General features: G+C 34.7%; 1 protein-coding gene across 2 annotated transcripts in view; it reads right to left on the bottom strand.

Annotated features, from left to right (window-relative positions):
- The window catches only part of grm3.S (glutamate receptor, metabotropic 3 S homeolog), a 108299-nt gene that overhangs the window by 41169 nt on the left and 49759 nt on the right, over positions 1-17371 (bottom strand). For both annotated transcript variants that reach the window (XM_018255744.2, XM_018255743.2), the window contains exons 2-3: positions 7536-8091; positions 2738-3593 (exon numbers count right to left, since the gene is read on the bottom strand). In XM_018255744.2, coding sequence (XP_018111233.1) covers positions 2738-3593; positions 7536-7997 — 1318 coding nt within the window. In that variant the 5' untranslated portion in view covers positions 7998-8091. The remainder of the gene's footprint in view (positions 1-2737; positions 3594-7535; positions 8092-17371) is intronic.

A 17371-nucleotide genomic window follows, 5' to 3' on the forward strand; every position in this document is an offset into this window, starting at 1 on the left:
TTATTAAAAACTGTCCTTTTTAGCAAAAAATTTTTTCTTGTGGTTTACCAAGTAGAAGTGTGTTGTGAGGTTCTGCTTGCGTCTGCACTGAGCACAAGTTCTGGTGTTAAAGCCAGTGGTATGGTAAGCTTTACCCAGCTGTAGCCAACTTTATTTATTCAGTTAGTATTGTACAATTTGGGACCTGTTATCCAGAATGCTCCGGACCTGGGTTTTCCAGATAATGGATCTTTCTGTAATTTTTATCTTCATACCTTACCTACTAGAAAATCATGTAAACATTAAATAAACACAATAGGCTGTTTTTGCTTCCAATAATGATTGGATCATGTAAAAGGTTCTGTTTTAGTATTACAGAGGAAAAGGATATAATTTTGAGAAATTAAATTTATTTGGCTAAAATGGAGTAATAGATTTTCATATAACAGATCCCATACCTGTACATCAATACAGCCTCATACCACAAACTATGTTATGACCCCTGGCCTTATGTCTATTGATGGACCAAGCCAGATATAATTAATACGTTCTTAATCATAAAAAATGCAAGCTATTATATTAATATTTATTAGGAATTTGCTCACCTTACTGCAACCATATAAGATCATTGTGATTAGGGGTAAGGGAAGGTAAACAATAGACTGAAACAATACGAACAAATTTAATATAAAACTAAGGAAAGCACAAATAGTAGCATGGGTTCTGAATGAAACAATGGATTTCCAATCATGTATTTGGTTTTCTAGCTGGCAGGCAGACCCCTTTCCCTTTATTACAACTGTCTACAACATTAGCAATGAAACGTGTGAAACCTAAAGCGAGATCTCTGGGGCCCACCAGTACTTTCAGTTGTTCAAATTATATTGTGTTTGAAAGAGACTGTTGACACTGAAAAATCAACCACCTCTTCTTAGGGCAATATAGTTTATAAGCAGGTAGTCCTTTTAAGGAATAACTTACATGGAGTTCTTCCCTTGTATACTGCATTACTTGTATCTCTGGATTACTGTAACTGGGATGAACACGGAGAACAATAAGATTACTACATCAGTAAGCATGTCCTATAGGCTATGATTTCCCATTCCTTTTCCCTAGGGATAACAGGAATCTCTTTTTCACTCAGTTTTATCAGTCACATAGTGCAAAGGTTTTATACAGACAGTCAGCTGTATGTCTAGTTATATGCTAATAATCTCTGACATCCAAACTCTGGTGAATTTCCTTTTCTACTAAATAGAAGGGGAAGGAGAATATTTATAAAAGAGTGAAAATAGAGTTCACCACAGGGAAATGTCAAAGGTCTTTTCACTTGTATATGATTTTAAGTGCATATTTATCAAGAGGTTAAGGAGATCATACAAATCCTCTTGAATAAGAGCTATACCATTTCCTATAGTAAACCTTTGCCAGTTCAGTTTTCACTATTTCAGATTTATGCCCTTCTATATGAATTTGCTGCTCACCATAACATATCCACAAAAAAAAAACTGCTTCTTGCTGTCCAGTTGCTGTCTCTTTCAAAATATTATCTGAACACTCCTCTGTAGGCATAATGTCAAAGAAGAATACTTGAAAGTAACACTAAAGACCAGGCAACGCTATGAGTCTACTCATCTCTATGTAAGGTACAGTATTATTATTCATTCAATAAATATAAAAGAGAAACACTCCTTCCTAGTATTTAATTTGCAAAAGTTTACTTTACAAATGAAAGTTGACACACAAGACAGGGTGCTCAGTACAATCTCTCTGACGATTTTTTGTTCTTTGACCCTGTCAGCAGATTAGGGCCCTAATTTTTTACAGTGAGTTTGGTGAGCATTTACAAAGGTGCTTTTAAAATATTAGAAAATTAGAAGCCACCTAGGCACTCCAAACCCCTTTAAAATAACTGGACCATAAAATTACTTGAAGTTTAAGTCACTAAACTGCCTCTTTATTTACCCCCACTAAATATTTTATTGAAATCAAATCCTATTAACCCTTTAGCACATCTCGTATAGAAGTCCAATCAGAGTAGTTTAGCAGTAGTCTTTGTAGAGTAATCAGAATATTGTATTGCCATATTTGTTAAACATCTGCACTGTTGACTACCTACCCAGTTTATCTATTTTCAGGATCACTAATTTAACGACAAGTTTAAAAGCAGACAACATCCTATGGTAAAGTTAAGCAATAAGAAAGCAAGCTCCAGTAACTTTGCTCATGCTTCTTTGTTTCTTCACATTCCTAAACACTGGCATTTGAAACTCTGAAAATCTGAAAATGTGCTTTCAGGAACAATCTCAGGGAACATCTCAAATGTTGCGCCAAGGTTCAACCTGTTAAAGTGGTGGTTCACATTTATGGTAACTTGGTCTTCATTTTTTCTTTTTTATAGTTTTTGAATTATTTGCCTTCTTCTTCTGACTCTTTCCAGTTTTCAAATGGGGTCACTGACCACATCTAAAAAAGATTGCTGAAATTGCAAACTGGAGAACTGCTGAATTAAAATCTAAATAACTCAAAAACCACAAATAAAAAATTAAAACCGATTGCAAATTGTCTCTTAATATCCCTCTCTACATCATAGTAAAAGTTAGCTCAAAAGTGAACAACTCCTTTAAACCCATTCCATAATCTTCCAAATCACCCAAATCCAGTTAAGCACCATCAGCTTTTGATAGTTCAGATAATTTAGTGCCTACATCATACATTAGTACAGATAAAAAAGGAAACAAAAGCTAAAAAAACTTACCTGTAAAATTTACTTTCAGCAGATAATCTTTATAGAGTTTTTTCCCATCTAAGACCTTCATGGCATCACACAGCATGTTGGTGTTTGAGCACACAGTACGCTGCATTTGGTTTAATGCATAGGCCATTGCATAAACAGCATTGATCACAAACATTATTTTGGATTCTTGTTCGTAGTTAGAACTGTTGATATTGAGACGTTTATCACAAAACTTTACCTGCTGGTTTTTGTTCTGCAATGAACACTGAAATTTTTGCTGCCAAAAATCCTTGAACCATGGATTACGGTGGTTATTGTAAGGTGTAAGGCTTTGGAAGTACTTGTCAAATTCTTTAACAGGATGAGAAGCAAGCTCCAGTGTAATTGCTCCATATGCAATATGTTCATTACCCTTAACAATGCTTTCTTGGGCTCCCCATCCATCACTGGCAATCCATGTAAAGGAAGCATTAAATCTATTAGCAGCTGCCAGAAGCTCCCTAGTGTCATCACTCCTCATAAAAAGTACAACAACCTTTGCATTTGGCTTTTGTAAGAGCTCCTTTATGGCATTATCATATGACTTTTTAATGTTAGACCTTCCAACTTTTTCCGATGTGGCAATGCATATGTTTCTCAACCTTGCTTCATGTTCAAAGGCTTCGATTCCTGTCTCCCCATAGTCTCCTTCTGAGGCAACAGTAGAGACATATGTCCAGTTAAAGAATCTTAAAATCTCAGCCATTGCCTTTGCTTGATAGAAGTCTGGTGGCACTGTCCTAGCAAAGTAGTCATACCGAGATTTGTCACTAAGTTTGGCACTGGTGGAAGCATAGCTTATTTGAGGAATGTGGAAAAGTCTCAACAAATTAGCAACCTGTGAACACAAAATAAGGGTATAATCAGCAAACTAGATATAAATTCTGTATCAAATAGTTTTGCCTGCAACAAGATTTATTTTCTGACAATAGAAGTTCAAGGAAAAATGTTGGATAACAATTCATCATTGTAATCCATGCTGTAGGTCTCTACTTTTGAAATTCCTTGGTCACTGATTTGTATCACTAGATAAAGAAGCCTTGTAGTCCAAACCATGTGTTGTAATTATGCATTTAACTGCAGTAATCTGCTGATTGCACCACCATTCCATCCTCCTTTATGAACTTTCCATCACTTGCTTTTAATTTACACTCTAGCTTTTAGCACTCTACATTCTAGCTGACAAACTGAATGCAGCACAGAGAAGGGTCACAGTTATCCACTGTTCAACATGAAGATCTGGTGGACGTTTTTATGGTTTCTGGTAAATCAGTTCTATTTTATTTTACTAATTATGGTGGCAAATTCACACTTTGATGAGTTTTATCTCATTAACATTAATAAAGGTTATTTTTTTATTAAAAAAACTTACTGTGCTTTTTGGGTCTTCATGTTTGCTTGGACTTTGTTGAAAAACAGGGGTGTGAAAAAAATGTTTCAGTGATGAAAATTGGGGGTGTTTAAACTGCAAAAACTAAACTTGGATTGTACAGCAAGACAAATGTATGACTGATATATTATTATACTTGAAATAAACTTCTACAATATTTGATAAATTTGAATAAATGTTAAAAAAAGCAAGAACAAAAGTAAACTGTCAGTTCTATAGTATAATGTTTATTAAAGGAGAAGGCAAACACTTACACTTGGGGGTGCCAAAACGTAGGCACACAAAGTGATAATATTGACTTACCTGACACCCAAGGCCGTTGCTCCTATCAGCAGAAAACTGCACTGGCCCAGGGTTCTTCCAGTGAGCAACTATAGTATGTTTCCCAGATATTTACAGTCTATTATTTCTACCTACATTTGTTTATATATTTAACATTTTATTTTCAAGTTAATTAACTTAATTTTCAAGATCAACACACTTGCATTGTGAGTCACTGACACATTTCACCTGCTCTGACTGGCTGATCACAGCATGAGTCATCAATTTGCAATGCACTCCTGACAACAAAGTTGAGTTGTTTGCAGTAGAAAAAAATTAGGTTGAGTGAGTACACTAAAAATAATTTATATATCAAAAACTATAAGAACAAAATCTGTGACAAATAATTAAACATGTACAGTACAACAGTTTGGGTGCATGTTCATACCAATGAAAGTTACCCTTTCTGTATACAGTGTATATGAAGGAAAAGATGTATACTGAGTGCTAAGTGCAAACTGCCTTATTAGAACACACTGAGGCTGAAAACAAAAAAAAACTATAAATACCTAGAATATTTTGTAAACCTGAGGGGCTTTACTGGTAATAACATTAAACACCCTACATTCAAGATCTGGCAAATGCCATACACTCCCAACCAGTGTTTTATTCACTTCAGCTTCACAGAGAACCCTCAGTCCCCATTGATTCAGAACTAGCAATTTACACAAAGGATCACTGCTTTATGTAGTACTTCTTTATCCGTGTCCAGATATTCAGCCTCAAACTATAGAGACCACTCCTTATTTCAGGCCTTAAGATGCATGCCCAACAATTATCAGCATAGGGAACTTACTCCCTGGGGTCAAAACCAAAGAACCATCTACATATCCTTAAAACAAATAATAAAGAGCATTGACATTAAAATGAGACATGATTGATTATTAGGTCTAAAGTAATGAGTTCTTGCACACATCCACCTGCCATACAAACAATTATGTTGACAGATAGGATAAATATTATCTATCTGTGCAGTCAATTATGGCAACGGGTTATACTTAAATTCATTTCCAGTTTTAAAATGTGATGTATTATATATTAACATCATTAACACAGACTTCCTTTGATCTGTACTGTGCAGTTTAAAGAAATACCAACACCAGAAATGAAACCTTTTTTCATCTATCATCTTTGTCTTTGATTGCTATTCATAATTATGCAATAAAATCATTTACCTGTTTTTTTTGCATTGCCTATCTGATTCCCTATGATGGGGCTGCCATATTTGTGCAGCAATAATCTTAGAAACTGTAACTGACAGGTTGAGAAGGAACAGTCAGGTTGGCTAAACAGTCAGGTTTAGGAACTTCAAGTAACAATTACTACACTGATTGTTGCTATGGGTTCCTTTGGCCTTTGTATTATAACCACTTAGGGTACTGTTATTGTTTGCATTTTCTGTCAGAAATCTACTCCATGTGCACAGTGATAGGTGAATCTTATTTACTCCTGTCACTTCACATATAGGAAGGCTGCAAAACAGATTGGCCTTTATGCTGTCGGTGTATATACTGTGTGACATACCCTTATTTGTTTCCCAAATCACCAGACTCCATTTGATTCCCAAATCACCAGACTCCATTTTATCCAAATATTTAAAAAATAATTTCCTTTTACTCTGTAATAATAAAAAAAGTACATTTTACTTGATCCAAACTAAGATATAATTAATCCTTATTGGAAGCAAAACCAAACTATTGGGGTTATTTAATGTTTACATGATTTTCTAGTAGACTTAAGGTATGAAGATTCAAATTATGGAAAGATCTGTTATCTGAAAGGTCCCAATAATTCAGGATAACAGGTCCATTACCTGTACTTTGACTCATAATTGTCTCCCATTCCCTGTGACAACAGTATGAGAGGAATAGCTAGCTTCATGTACCAAAATGATACATATCTTATACCTTCTGATCTAATAAATATCACTGAAATGCTAATGCCTTTTTCTATAACCCAAACAAAACCTGCATAACATTATATGAATGTGTTGTTTACTATTCTACTTTAATAATACCTGTCATTTCTCCATTAATAAAAAGAAAGGGCAGGATATTAAACATCTGGTAAACTTTTTGCCATGTCCATATATTACCCTAAATTAAAAAAAATACTTTTTTATTATAAAATACAGACTACAGATGAAATTCCTATTTGTTTGTTGAGGCATAGACAGTGCCAATGACACGCTGGGCCTTCAAAGATAGTTGTTGAATTTGCTTTGGCCTCAACTGCCCTAGAATTAATAAAGTCAATTGTGTGGGAAAATTTAAAGAAGCAATATTTCAATATTTTTTTTAGTAAATAAGCCCCTTTGTAGCAAAAGTAAAATTCTTTAAAATACTCTTTCCACTTTAACATCACATTTATAATTTACAGCACTGCATATGCAAGTAGATGTAAATACATACACATATAAATACATGATATTTCCCCTAACCCATATTTGCTTTTTATTTGTTTTCCATTCTTGCTAAACATTGTAACATCGTATGGCAAACATACTCTGCTTAGCAAAGTAGGTCATAGCCACACAGTTCTCCCCAGAGCTTGCTTTCTCCCAGTTCAAATATAAAATAACTGAAATGCAACTGATGGAAAACTATCAGCATATGCTGAAGACAAATCTAATCACTATAAAAAATAATTAGGTCTAGGTCTATTTATGCCTCCTAGTTAAAGGATGCTGACAGCATGCTGAGGTCCTACTGCTCACTCTTTTTCCTATATATGACCACCTGCCCTCATTCTCTAGAATATATGTATGGATACTTATATATTTTAAGAAATTACCATTTTAACGTCTATTTTATTTTCCATTGCGTGCATATGTAGGGATTTGATCCTTTAGACACCCTCACATAAAATTGGCAGGCAAACCCTCAGTATTATTATAGACACCTAAATGGGTACTAATGGGAACCTGTGTCCTTGCTCTGCTTATGTAAGCCCTGTAGTTCTCACAGGGAGATATATATTCTATATATGTATATATCTATAGAATGTCATGGTCAGGGTACAAGTTTAGGAACATTGTATAAAAGCATATACAAGTTTTAAATGACTTACCTGTATAGAAACACTGCTGTAGGAGCCACCAATGACTCCTGCAATAGGCAAGGGGCTGTTTTCTTGAATGGCATATGACCCATCTGGACACATATACTCAGCTTCGTCCACTTTAGTTAAAGAAGCCCTAACAAACTCAAGGGATTGCTCCAAAGCATATGTGTCTCTTGAACAGGTATCCAAAATATGAACTCCTAATTTGACTCCTGGAAGAAGTAAACTATCTCTGTTAATCTGATCAATTGCAAAAAGCATAGCTTCAAGTCGCTGGATGCCTCGATCTTCGTTAATCCTGCCACATTCATCCATTCCACTACCTTTCTCATTTATAGGAAATAACCCTCCTAAAACAAGGTCACCCTCAAACTTTATTTCTTTCCTCACAAAGTTGTGGTCACTTGAGGAAAGCAAAACAGCTTTGGAAAATAAAGCTAACAAAATGACCCGAAGGCTGGTCTTCATGACTTTTGTGGCTTGATATGACAGCAAGAAGCCCAATTTGTTATTCCTTCGTAGCCGAGTAATTTGCCGTAGATTGTTGCAGTGGCATTACATCCTATAGAGATAAAAAAAAAAAGAAAAACTTTTAGATAGTTCTTTGAACTGTGTCTTTTTTTAGCCCTATCCACGTGTAAATCTGTACTTAAAGGGATACTGTCATCAGAAAAAAAAAAATTTTCAAAACGTATCGGTTAATAGTGCTGCTCCGGCAGAATTCTGCACTGAAATCCATTTCTCAAAAGAGCAAACAGATTTTTTTATATTCAATTTTGAAATCTGACATGGGGCTAGACATTTTGTCAATTTCCCAGCTGCCCCATGTCATGTGACTTGTGCCTGCACTTCAGGAGAGAAATGCTTTCTGGCAGGCTGCTGTTTTTCCTTCTCAATGTAACTGAAGGAGTCTCAGTGGGACATGGGTTTTTACTATTGAGTGTTGTTCTTAGATCTACCAGGCAGCTGTTATCTTGTGTTAGGGAGCTGCTATCTGGTTACCTTCCCATTGTTCTTTTGTTTGGCTACTGGGGGAGGAAAGGGAGTGGGTGATATCACTCCAACTTGCAGTACAGCAGTAAAGAGTGATTGAAGTTTATCAGAGCACAAGTCACATGACTTGGGGCAGCTGGGTAATTGACAAAATGTCTAGCCCCATGTCAGATTTCAAAATTGAATATAAAAAAATCTGTTTGCTCTTTTGAGAAATGGATTTCAGTGCAGAATTCTGCTGGAGTAGCGCTATTAACTGGTTCATTTTGAAAAAAATGTTTTTTCCCATGACAGTATCCCTTTAAGAAACATAAAGTACAGTGCAATCTTCAATAACAGGAGGATACAGGTGTGGGATCTGTTATCTGAAATACTTAGGGACAGCTTTATCAAAATGTCACCATAGTAAAATTCTGCTACTCTCTATTCATTCCTGCGGGATTCTTAGAGGTTTTTATCAATGGGTGAACGGTTACCATAGGAATGAATAGAGCGTAGCAGAATTTTGCTTTGGTGAGCTCCTTTTACACTTTGATAAATCTTCCCCTTTATGTCCAGTGTTTCCAAATAAGGGGAAATGTCATGCCTTAATCTTGCAAAAAAAGTGAAGATCAAATATTAACATGGATTTATGCTAGCTTCGTTAACATAAAGTTCAAGGTACACTCTTGAAAAAAGGCAAAACAAAACTAAGATTTGATTAATGAAATAGGACACTGTTGCAAAGAGCACTTTTTGGTATTGTATATAGTATGCACTACTGCTCCTGCACAAATGAGCCTCCAAGGTTTTGCAGAAATAATAATACATGAATAAGAATAAAAAGTATAAAATGTATGGCATCTATAATCATTCAGAAAGCTCTAAAATATGTCCCATTGTGTCCTATTTGTACAAGCAATTAGTCATTCTTGACTGATCCTATTTCTTTTAATGTTTAAATGCATTTTAGTAGCCTTAAGGCATGATACACCCCATTACCAAAATACTGCTTATTTTTAAAACTATATATATATATATATATATATATATATATATATATATATACACATATATATATATATAATCCTCCACATATATATATATAGTTTGTGGATGGTATTTAGCAGCAATTATAGAATATCTATATAGAGATATAAAAGCTGGCAGCCAGTTGTAGAATTAATGCACATTTGAACCACACAGGCAGGCAATTCAATGATGAATTGGTGTCAGCTGATCTATTCTTCAGTTTCCTCATCAGCAACAGAAGAATCGTGTATCCCATTCTGCTAGTTGGAGATTGTGTTTTTTTCCCCTATTTGTTTGGGTCACTGGAAGGTTACATGTCTGTTCTTTGAAATATTGAACCAGTAAAAAATTACTTTTTGTGCTCCCTTTCTCCTTTGAAAATGCTTATTGTATTTCATTGGCCTTTCAAACACAAGGCAAATAATATGCATTCAATAACATGGTCGTTGAAATGATGGCATTAAAGCATTCAGACCCGTAGTCAAGTGCATATTAATAGGAATACCATTTTCACTGAACAGAGTGGAATGAGTAAAATGTACTGCTTTGTCTTGTATCAATTGCATCATACTAATAAACACTAGTAAAAAATCTAAATAAAGCATAAATTAAGCATACAGGTTAATAATAACATTTCAGAAGTGGTTTAATCTTAAGACTTTCCCTATAATCCAATCTGAATGCAATATATTTAAGCATAGCCTTTGCCAATTTTATCATCATCAGAGTAGGAAAAAAAGGAAAAGCAAGTAGGACTACCAATTAAAAAGAATATATACAGTAGTTCCATTTACAAGACTAGAGATTTAAGAGCACATGCAATGACAATTACAATCAAATCTAACATGATTTGCATTTTTACTATATAAAAGATGTTTAAAGGTTTCAGAAATATGAAAATGAAATGCTGTTAAATCTATTTTAAATATAAGACTGTTTTTAATGTAATTGTTGCTTTGTTTGTGTGGGGTCCCTAAAACAACAAATTTCATTCTTATAATAAATTTCAAATAGGGGGTGCATATAATGCTTCAAGGTATATGGGGACTCCTACATATGGGATCTTTAAGAGTTACTTTTAACAGTAAAAAGTGTCACTCAAAAAAAAGAAAAGAAAGCCTTTTTAAAGAACAATGAAAAAAAAAGACATTTGCATTAAGTAATAGGCGGTGCAACTTATGGCTGTCAAAATACAACACAAAGGAACTAGGCAAAAGATAAATGAAGTAGAAAGTGCTGACAAGAAATCTGGGTTGACATTTGTCAGATGTGAAACCAAAACATTTTGCTTTAAAATAGACCTTTCATGTCTAGGAATGATGGGTTACATTGGGCCATAAGTTAATAGAAAATAACTCCTTCTGGTTTTCACCTTACCCCTGATATTTTTTTTTATCATACTATAACACAGTTCTAGTGAGAATTAACTAAAACAAAAATTCTACAAATTCTACACCAGTAGCTCTTGTTCAAACTGCATTTTCTATGCTCTTCACTATTTAAAGTGGTACAATATTGCATTTCAATTATTAGAAATAATGTGAATAAACATATTCCAGTACTGTTTTAGATAATTGTGACTAGTGATGTTCGAATAAGCGGATTTAACTTGTGGATTTAACCATGGGTTGGGCAGGTTTGCCCAACTTCCACACAACTTTTGAGGGTGGGTTCGAGCTTAATTTCACCATGCGTCTAGCCCGCCTGTGACATTACTATGCTCCACTCCACCTCCAGTGTTTGGTTTTTATAGATTTCCGCCTGATTGCCCCGCCCCTTCCATGAAATCAGATAGGGCGGACTATAAATTGGCCCACGCTGCATTTTCATCCGAAAGTTGAATACATGTAGTTTGCACCTGCAATTTCACATTAAGTTCCATTCTCTTCTGCACATCCGACATGTCATTGCATGGAGACGTGTCGGACAACAGTGCACCATGAAGTTCAGCCCTCACAGAGACCCAACTTTTTAATCTACAAAATGAGTTCAGTGCACAAAATAGTTTGGCAAACTCTGATTTAGCCAACCTAACATATATCAAAATTGATATATTTTTCCAAAGTGATTTTATTCCTGTTATTATTTAATGAAATGTTGAAGTATTATGAACATATTAGAATGATATTCTTTGAAGTGGTTAAGGAAAAGAAAATGTAGATTTTACTGTTGAGTAATATTCTGTATATTTAAGAGACAACAAAGCTCTGAACATTTATTTACAGGTCGTCTATAGTGTTTTATAATAAAAAAGAAGACAAAAAAAACCCAGGAACTGAAGTCTTTTGTTCAATTTGAACAGTGAATACAGAAAAACACATATGAAACTTAATAACCCCTTAATCAAGAAAGTCTTACAAAATACAACCATACCATTCCTGTATTTGGAAGATGAACTGTCTAAAAGAAGCTTATCAAAATGACATTTTGACAAAGAATCCCGCTACAAAATAAGCAACTGTAGTACAAGGTTTATTTGAAGCTATGCTATCTGGCATAGCACTCATTCAGAAGTTTTAGTGTATCCCAGGCTTATCCCTGCACTAGTGAACATGTGATACATGAAAAGGTGATTTGGTTCTTGGGTCCCTAAAACAACACATTTTATTCTTATATTAAAATTTCGAATAAGGGGCACACATAATGCTTCAAGGTATATGGGGACTCATATAGCTTATATAGCTTAGTAAATAAAAAATCACCCACGTTCTGTTAATTCCTATTTGATTATTAGAACCATATTTATCAAATGGTGAATTCTAACTTACAGCCATTGAAAAAAACAATTCTAAAAATCCCATAGGAATGAATAGAATCTCTAAACTCACATTTTGATAAATGTACCCATCTCATGAGCTACTTTTAACAATAATTTTAGGGGCATATTTATCAAAATGTAGGTTTTGATTTTTAAAATATTCCAGCTAAAACCTGGCAAAATCATGTAGAAGTCAATCGTAGATGTCCCTTTTACAACTTGAAGATCTTTCTTTGATTTGTGGTTTTATAGGTTTAGGGTGTTTTTAACGCTGACTTTTGTGCGACAATACAAAAAAGTTGTAGTTATTGTTCGAGAAACTGGATGCATTTTTTGCAACTTTTCTGTGACTTTTCCTGATCATGCATTCTTGCCCAATGGAACCATTATTCCTATATATGAAAGGTCTATTTTAAAGCAAAATGTTTTGGTTTATACATTTCATATCTACTTCATTTGTCTTTTGCCTATTTCCTTTGTGTTGCTATACCCATGTTCTATTCATTCCTATGGGATTTTTAGAAATGTATTTATCAATGAGTGAAAGTTAGAACTCACCATTTGATAAATTTGGTTCTAAAAGTCCAATAAAAATGAATAGAACCTGGGTGAGTCCTAAACTCACATTTTGATAAATCTGCCCCTAAAAAGTGCTACACAAAAAAAAGCAAAGAGAAAAAATAAAGCCTTTTTAAAGAATAATGAAAAAAGACAATTGGTGCAACTTATGGCTGTTAAAATGCAACACAAAAGAACTAGGCAAAAGACAAATGAAGTAGAAAGTGCTGACACTTGTCAGATATGAAATGTATAAACCAAAACATTTTGCTTTAAAATAGACCTTTCATATCTAGGAATAATGGTTCCATTGGGCAAGAATGCATGATTAGGAAAAGTCACAGAAAAGTTGCAGAAAAGTTGCAAAAACTGCATCTTTTCCAGTTTCTCGAACAACTAACACCCTAAACCTATAAAACCACAAATCAAAGAAAGATCTTCAAGTTGTAAAAGGGACATCTGCGATTGACTTCTACATGATTTTGCCAGGTTTATGCTGGAATATTTTTGTATTTGGAATTGTTGCTGTTTTGTCCCATAATAAATCCAAAAAAGTCACTAGTTTTTCCCACAAAAAGATTTTTGTGGTCAAAAAGCCTGACCCGAAAAACTTATGGTTTAATAAATTGGCCCTTTAGAGTTTAGGAAATGTTATATTTAGTTTTGCTTTACTAATTATCAAGAATTTTTTGAATGAACATTTAATCAGTTTGATTCAGTCTCCAAGTTGCAGACTGTTTGCAAAGTTCTCTTTTTTCTAGGAGGATGAGGGCACTGTTTTTGTTTAGATGAAATATGATGCAGTTTGTGCCAGAAAGGATTGCATATATTCTGCAAGGGTGAACAACTGATCTAAACAAATATGCTACAGAAACCTATAGCCTCTACTGATATTCATAGATCTTCTTAAAATTGGGGCATGGATAGTAATTGAATAAGAGAAGTCTGGAGAATTAGGAGCCGCATTGCCTATTATTTACTTCAGTTCACATCTCTCTTCTTTACTCAGCGGAGCAGTGCTTAGATGGGCAGTTATAATACAGACGTGTACACACATACTAAAAGCAGATTATTGCTATATTTTCATTAACTTAGAGTCACTACATTTCTAAGCATATACAAGAGCTCGCTAGTAGAAGCATAACTTCTGAGAAAAAGGTTAAACAGACAGCCTAAAAAGGGGTTTTGAAGGATCTGGTTTGTCTTCATAACAAAACTGAAATAACCATGTTTTGCTGGCTCAAGTCCCAGTAGGGGTTCCTGCTGTCATTGTAGCAGTAAAAGATCTGTTATGAAAATCCATCTAACAAATGCAATTCAAATGCAAATCTTCTAAACTTGATACTGTTGTTTCCAGGTCACCAGTTAGACACGCTGTGAAAAAATGTGATGCTGTATATTACAAATAAGGTATTATATAAGTTAAACAAATGGTTATCCAAATTATATCTGGCCAATTGGTCACCTGAAGGCATCTCAGATGGTGAATAATATTAAGTAAATCTAAATGGTAAATGTCCTGTGAACTGAATGTTACCTGGAGGCAACCATGTTCTGCCAAGTGTGAAATCACAATTAACATAACAAGTGTTTGTTAAGCAAGCAGAAGTTGCTGCAAATTGCTTTCTGCTATTAGCTCATTTCAGCAATGTGTTGAACAGATCATGATTACTAGACCAGAACTTTTATTAAAACTACATTTATAAAGCATAATTGATTGTGTCTAAATTGCAGCTCATGTTTCCTTTGCTTATTCAGTTGGATGTTTTGCTTTTCTTATGTATTGCTGCCTTTGGCTACTGATTTTATAGTATTTTCTTTAAGAAATTATTAACTTTATGGAAAGTTTTTACTTTAGTAATTAGTAATTTACTAATATAGGAACATTGTTTCACTTGGAACAGGGGGAAAAATCTGTAAAAACATTTTTGCATTTCTTTGTTTCATTGTTATATTTTTTTTAGACAGCAGTAAAAATGAAATAACAAATATTTGTATCCTATGAGTTGCTTAAATGCCAAGTCATTACAATAAGGGCAGTGATGCATTGGACTGTTTTGGGCATATTGTTTAACCTCAAAAACAAAGTGCCCCCAAATATTCCTGAATTTGCCTTGTGACCTTACACATTGATCGATACTTTTCTGAATACACCTCTGTACATGTTTCCAACCAACTATAAACTTGCATGTGCTGCCAGACGTCAGGAAATGTAGATTCAGGTCTAGATTTGCGTGTGGTATTTTTGGGCTATTTAAAATGTGGAACTCAAAGCACCCAAAACAGCACAGTTACCCTAATAAAGTTGTCTTAAAAGTGTGGGTGGACCCCCCCCCAAGAAAAAAAATCAAGTGATTGCATAAATGGGCTCATCCTGAAGGCTAATCAGCATAAGATTTGGAATCAATCTTGTGATTTTGTTATAAAATAATAAAAGCATGCACTAAAAAGCAGAAATCTTATTGGACAATGCCTTGTTAATCATTGCAAGAAAATTGCTTTGGGTTACTTAGCTTGGGCAATGTGGTTTTTGACTTCTTTTAAACCTTTGGTCCTTTTTGGTCTAAAAAAACATTATTATGGGCCATCTCACTGGTGGTAAAATAGATCTCAACAGTACTGCACTCTAAATCGAAGCCTATGATTAAGGGATTATGCTCCCGAAATGTGTAAGTCTATGTACATCTGCAGGATTCTGCAATAAACCTGCCTTTTTTACCGGAGTGCCATCCTTTTTTGGTTTTGAGATTACCAAATTATATTACCAGATTATATGGGAGCAGCCACAGGGTTGTGAGTTCAGAGCGGCCCCCCGTGTGTATCGACTCTAAATAGAAGCTTCCGTCACCTCATGGGAATCTTTCAGGCAGTTGATCTGATCAGCTGCATGGTGCTGGAGCTCTGGAGCTACCTTCCTCCCTACTTCCCCAAACAGTTGCTTTCTCTAATAGTGGCACCCTTTATATGATGTTTTAATCAGCACTCTGGGTTCTCCTCTTTTCACAAATGTCATTTAAAGCTCTCAGCACCCCTGGTGCTTTGTCTGACCCCTGTCTGATCAAATTGCTTTTTCACTAATGAGACTTTCTGATGATGTCTATGGTGAGTGGAGGTGAGATGCAGGGATAGGCAGTCGGAAGGATGACAGATTGCTGAAATGGGAGGTATATCTTCTCTGTCTCCTTACACATAAAGTATGTAATACAAGGTATTACAATGAATAACTTGATCTTGATGTTTTTCACATGGGCATTACTACAACTGAAATTAAAACCATGGTCAAACTAAGCTTTAACTCAAGTTGTGCCACTATGATTAATTACCTCAGTTAAATTTGCTGCAAGGAAATAACCTAGAGAATGGAGAAATTGCAAACATTGCCTTTTTATTGCTGAGTAAATCAGGTTTATTTACGGATGAAACAGAGTCCATTATATTATAATGCAGTGCATCATGCACCAGAGGAACACCATTCACTCCAAAGGAAGGAGGAGTTTGTCATGTTGCACCATGTGGACTTTAATAGACAATAAAAGCTTAAACCTTCTGTAGCAATTCAGAAGTCATAGTAATCAGTTTGCAGATCAGCTTGCACATGCACAGCATGGTTGGCTCCCTTCCCTTAGGCCATTTACAATAGTTGGTGCTGATTTACTAATACAGTATTCAAGTAAAAAATGTGTGCATTTTTTTCCATTCATTTTTATAAGTACAACATTTGTCAAAAGTGTAAACCATTGTTCAATATTTCCTCAGAGATTTATTTGCCTAAATTAATATCTTGCCCTGAGGTTGTGCAAACCGTTTTAACCAAGGGTAGCATTTTTTTCCATTATTATAAAATAATGCTGGCTTGAATTTACTATCCTGGATTGCTTTTTTTGTGTTGGGATACATTTCCTTATAATGATTATCATGATAAATTTAGTTTAGATGGTTTAACTGCTGGTAAAAAAAATGTGTAAATAATAATGAACTTTTTATAGTGAAAAACATAAAAATAAATCAGGTCCTTATAGTATATATATTTATGGATTTGGTAATTGATTTATTGAGCAAACCTAGTTAGTTTGACCGATCACACGGTACATTATATAACTTGCCATGTATCAAAGCTATAGGAACAACAATACCAGCTTTGCTGGTTTTATATAGAATGCATTCATATCTATTCAATTTAGGATATAAAAGCATCTTTTGACTTTTTCTGTATTTCTGTGCACAGACCATGTCCCATTTGATTAATAGTATGGGCTGGCTATGAATGTTCTATTCTTTTTTACATTGAACAATGAGCATTTGAATCTGCTTAGCATTTCTGAAAGGAGAGGAAAACAGCCCATCTCCTAAGAAACATTGTGTGTGTGTGTGTGTGTGTGTGTGTGTGTGTGTGTGTGTGTGTGTGTGTGTGTGTGTGTGTGTGTGTGTGTGTGTGTGTGTGTGTGTGTGTGTGTGTGTGTGTGTGTGTGTGTGTGTGTGTGTGTGTGTGTGTGTGTGTGTGTGTGTGTGTGTGTGTGTGTGT

Source organism: Xenopus laevis, chromosome 3S, assembly GCF_017654675.1.
Source record: "Xenopus laevis strain J_2021 chromosome 3S, Xenopus_laevis_v10.1, whole genome shotgun sequence".
NCBI lineage: Eukaryota > Metazoa > Chordata > Amphibia > Anura > Pipidae > Xenopus > Xenopus laevis.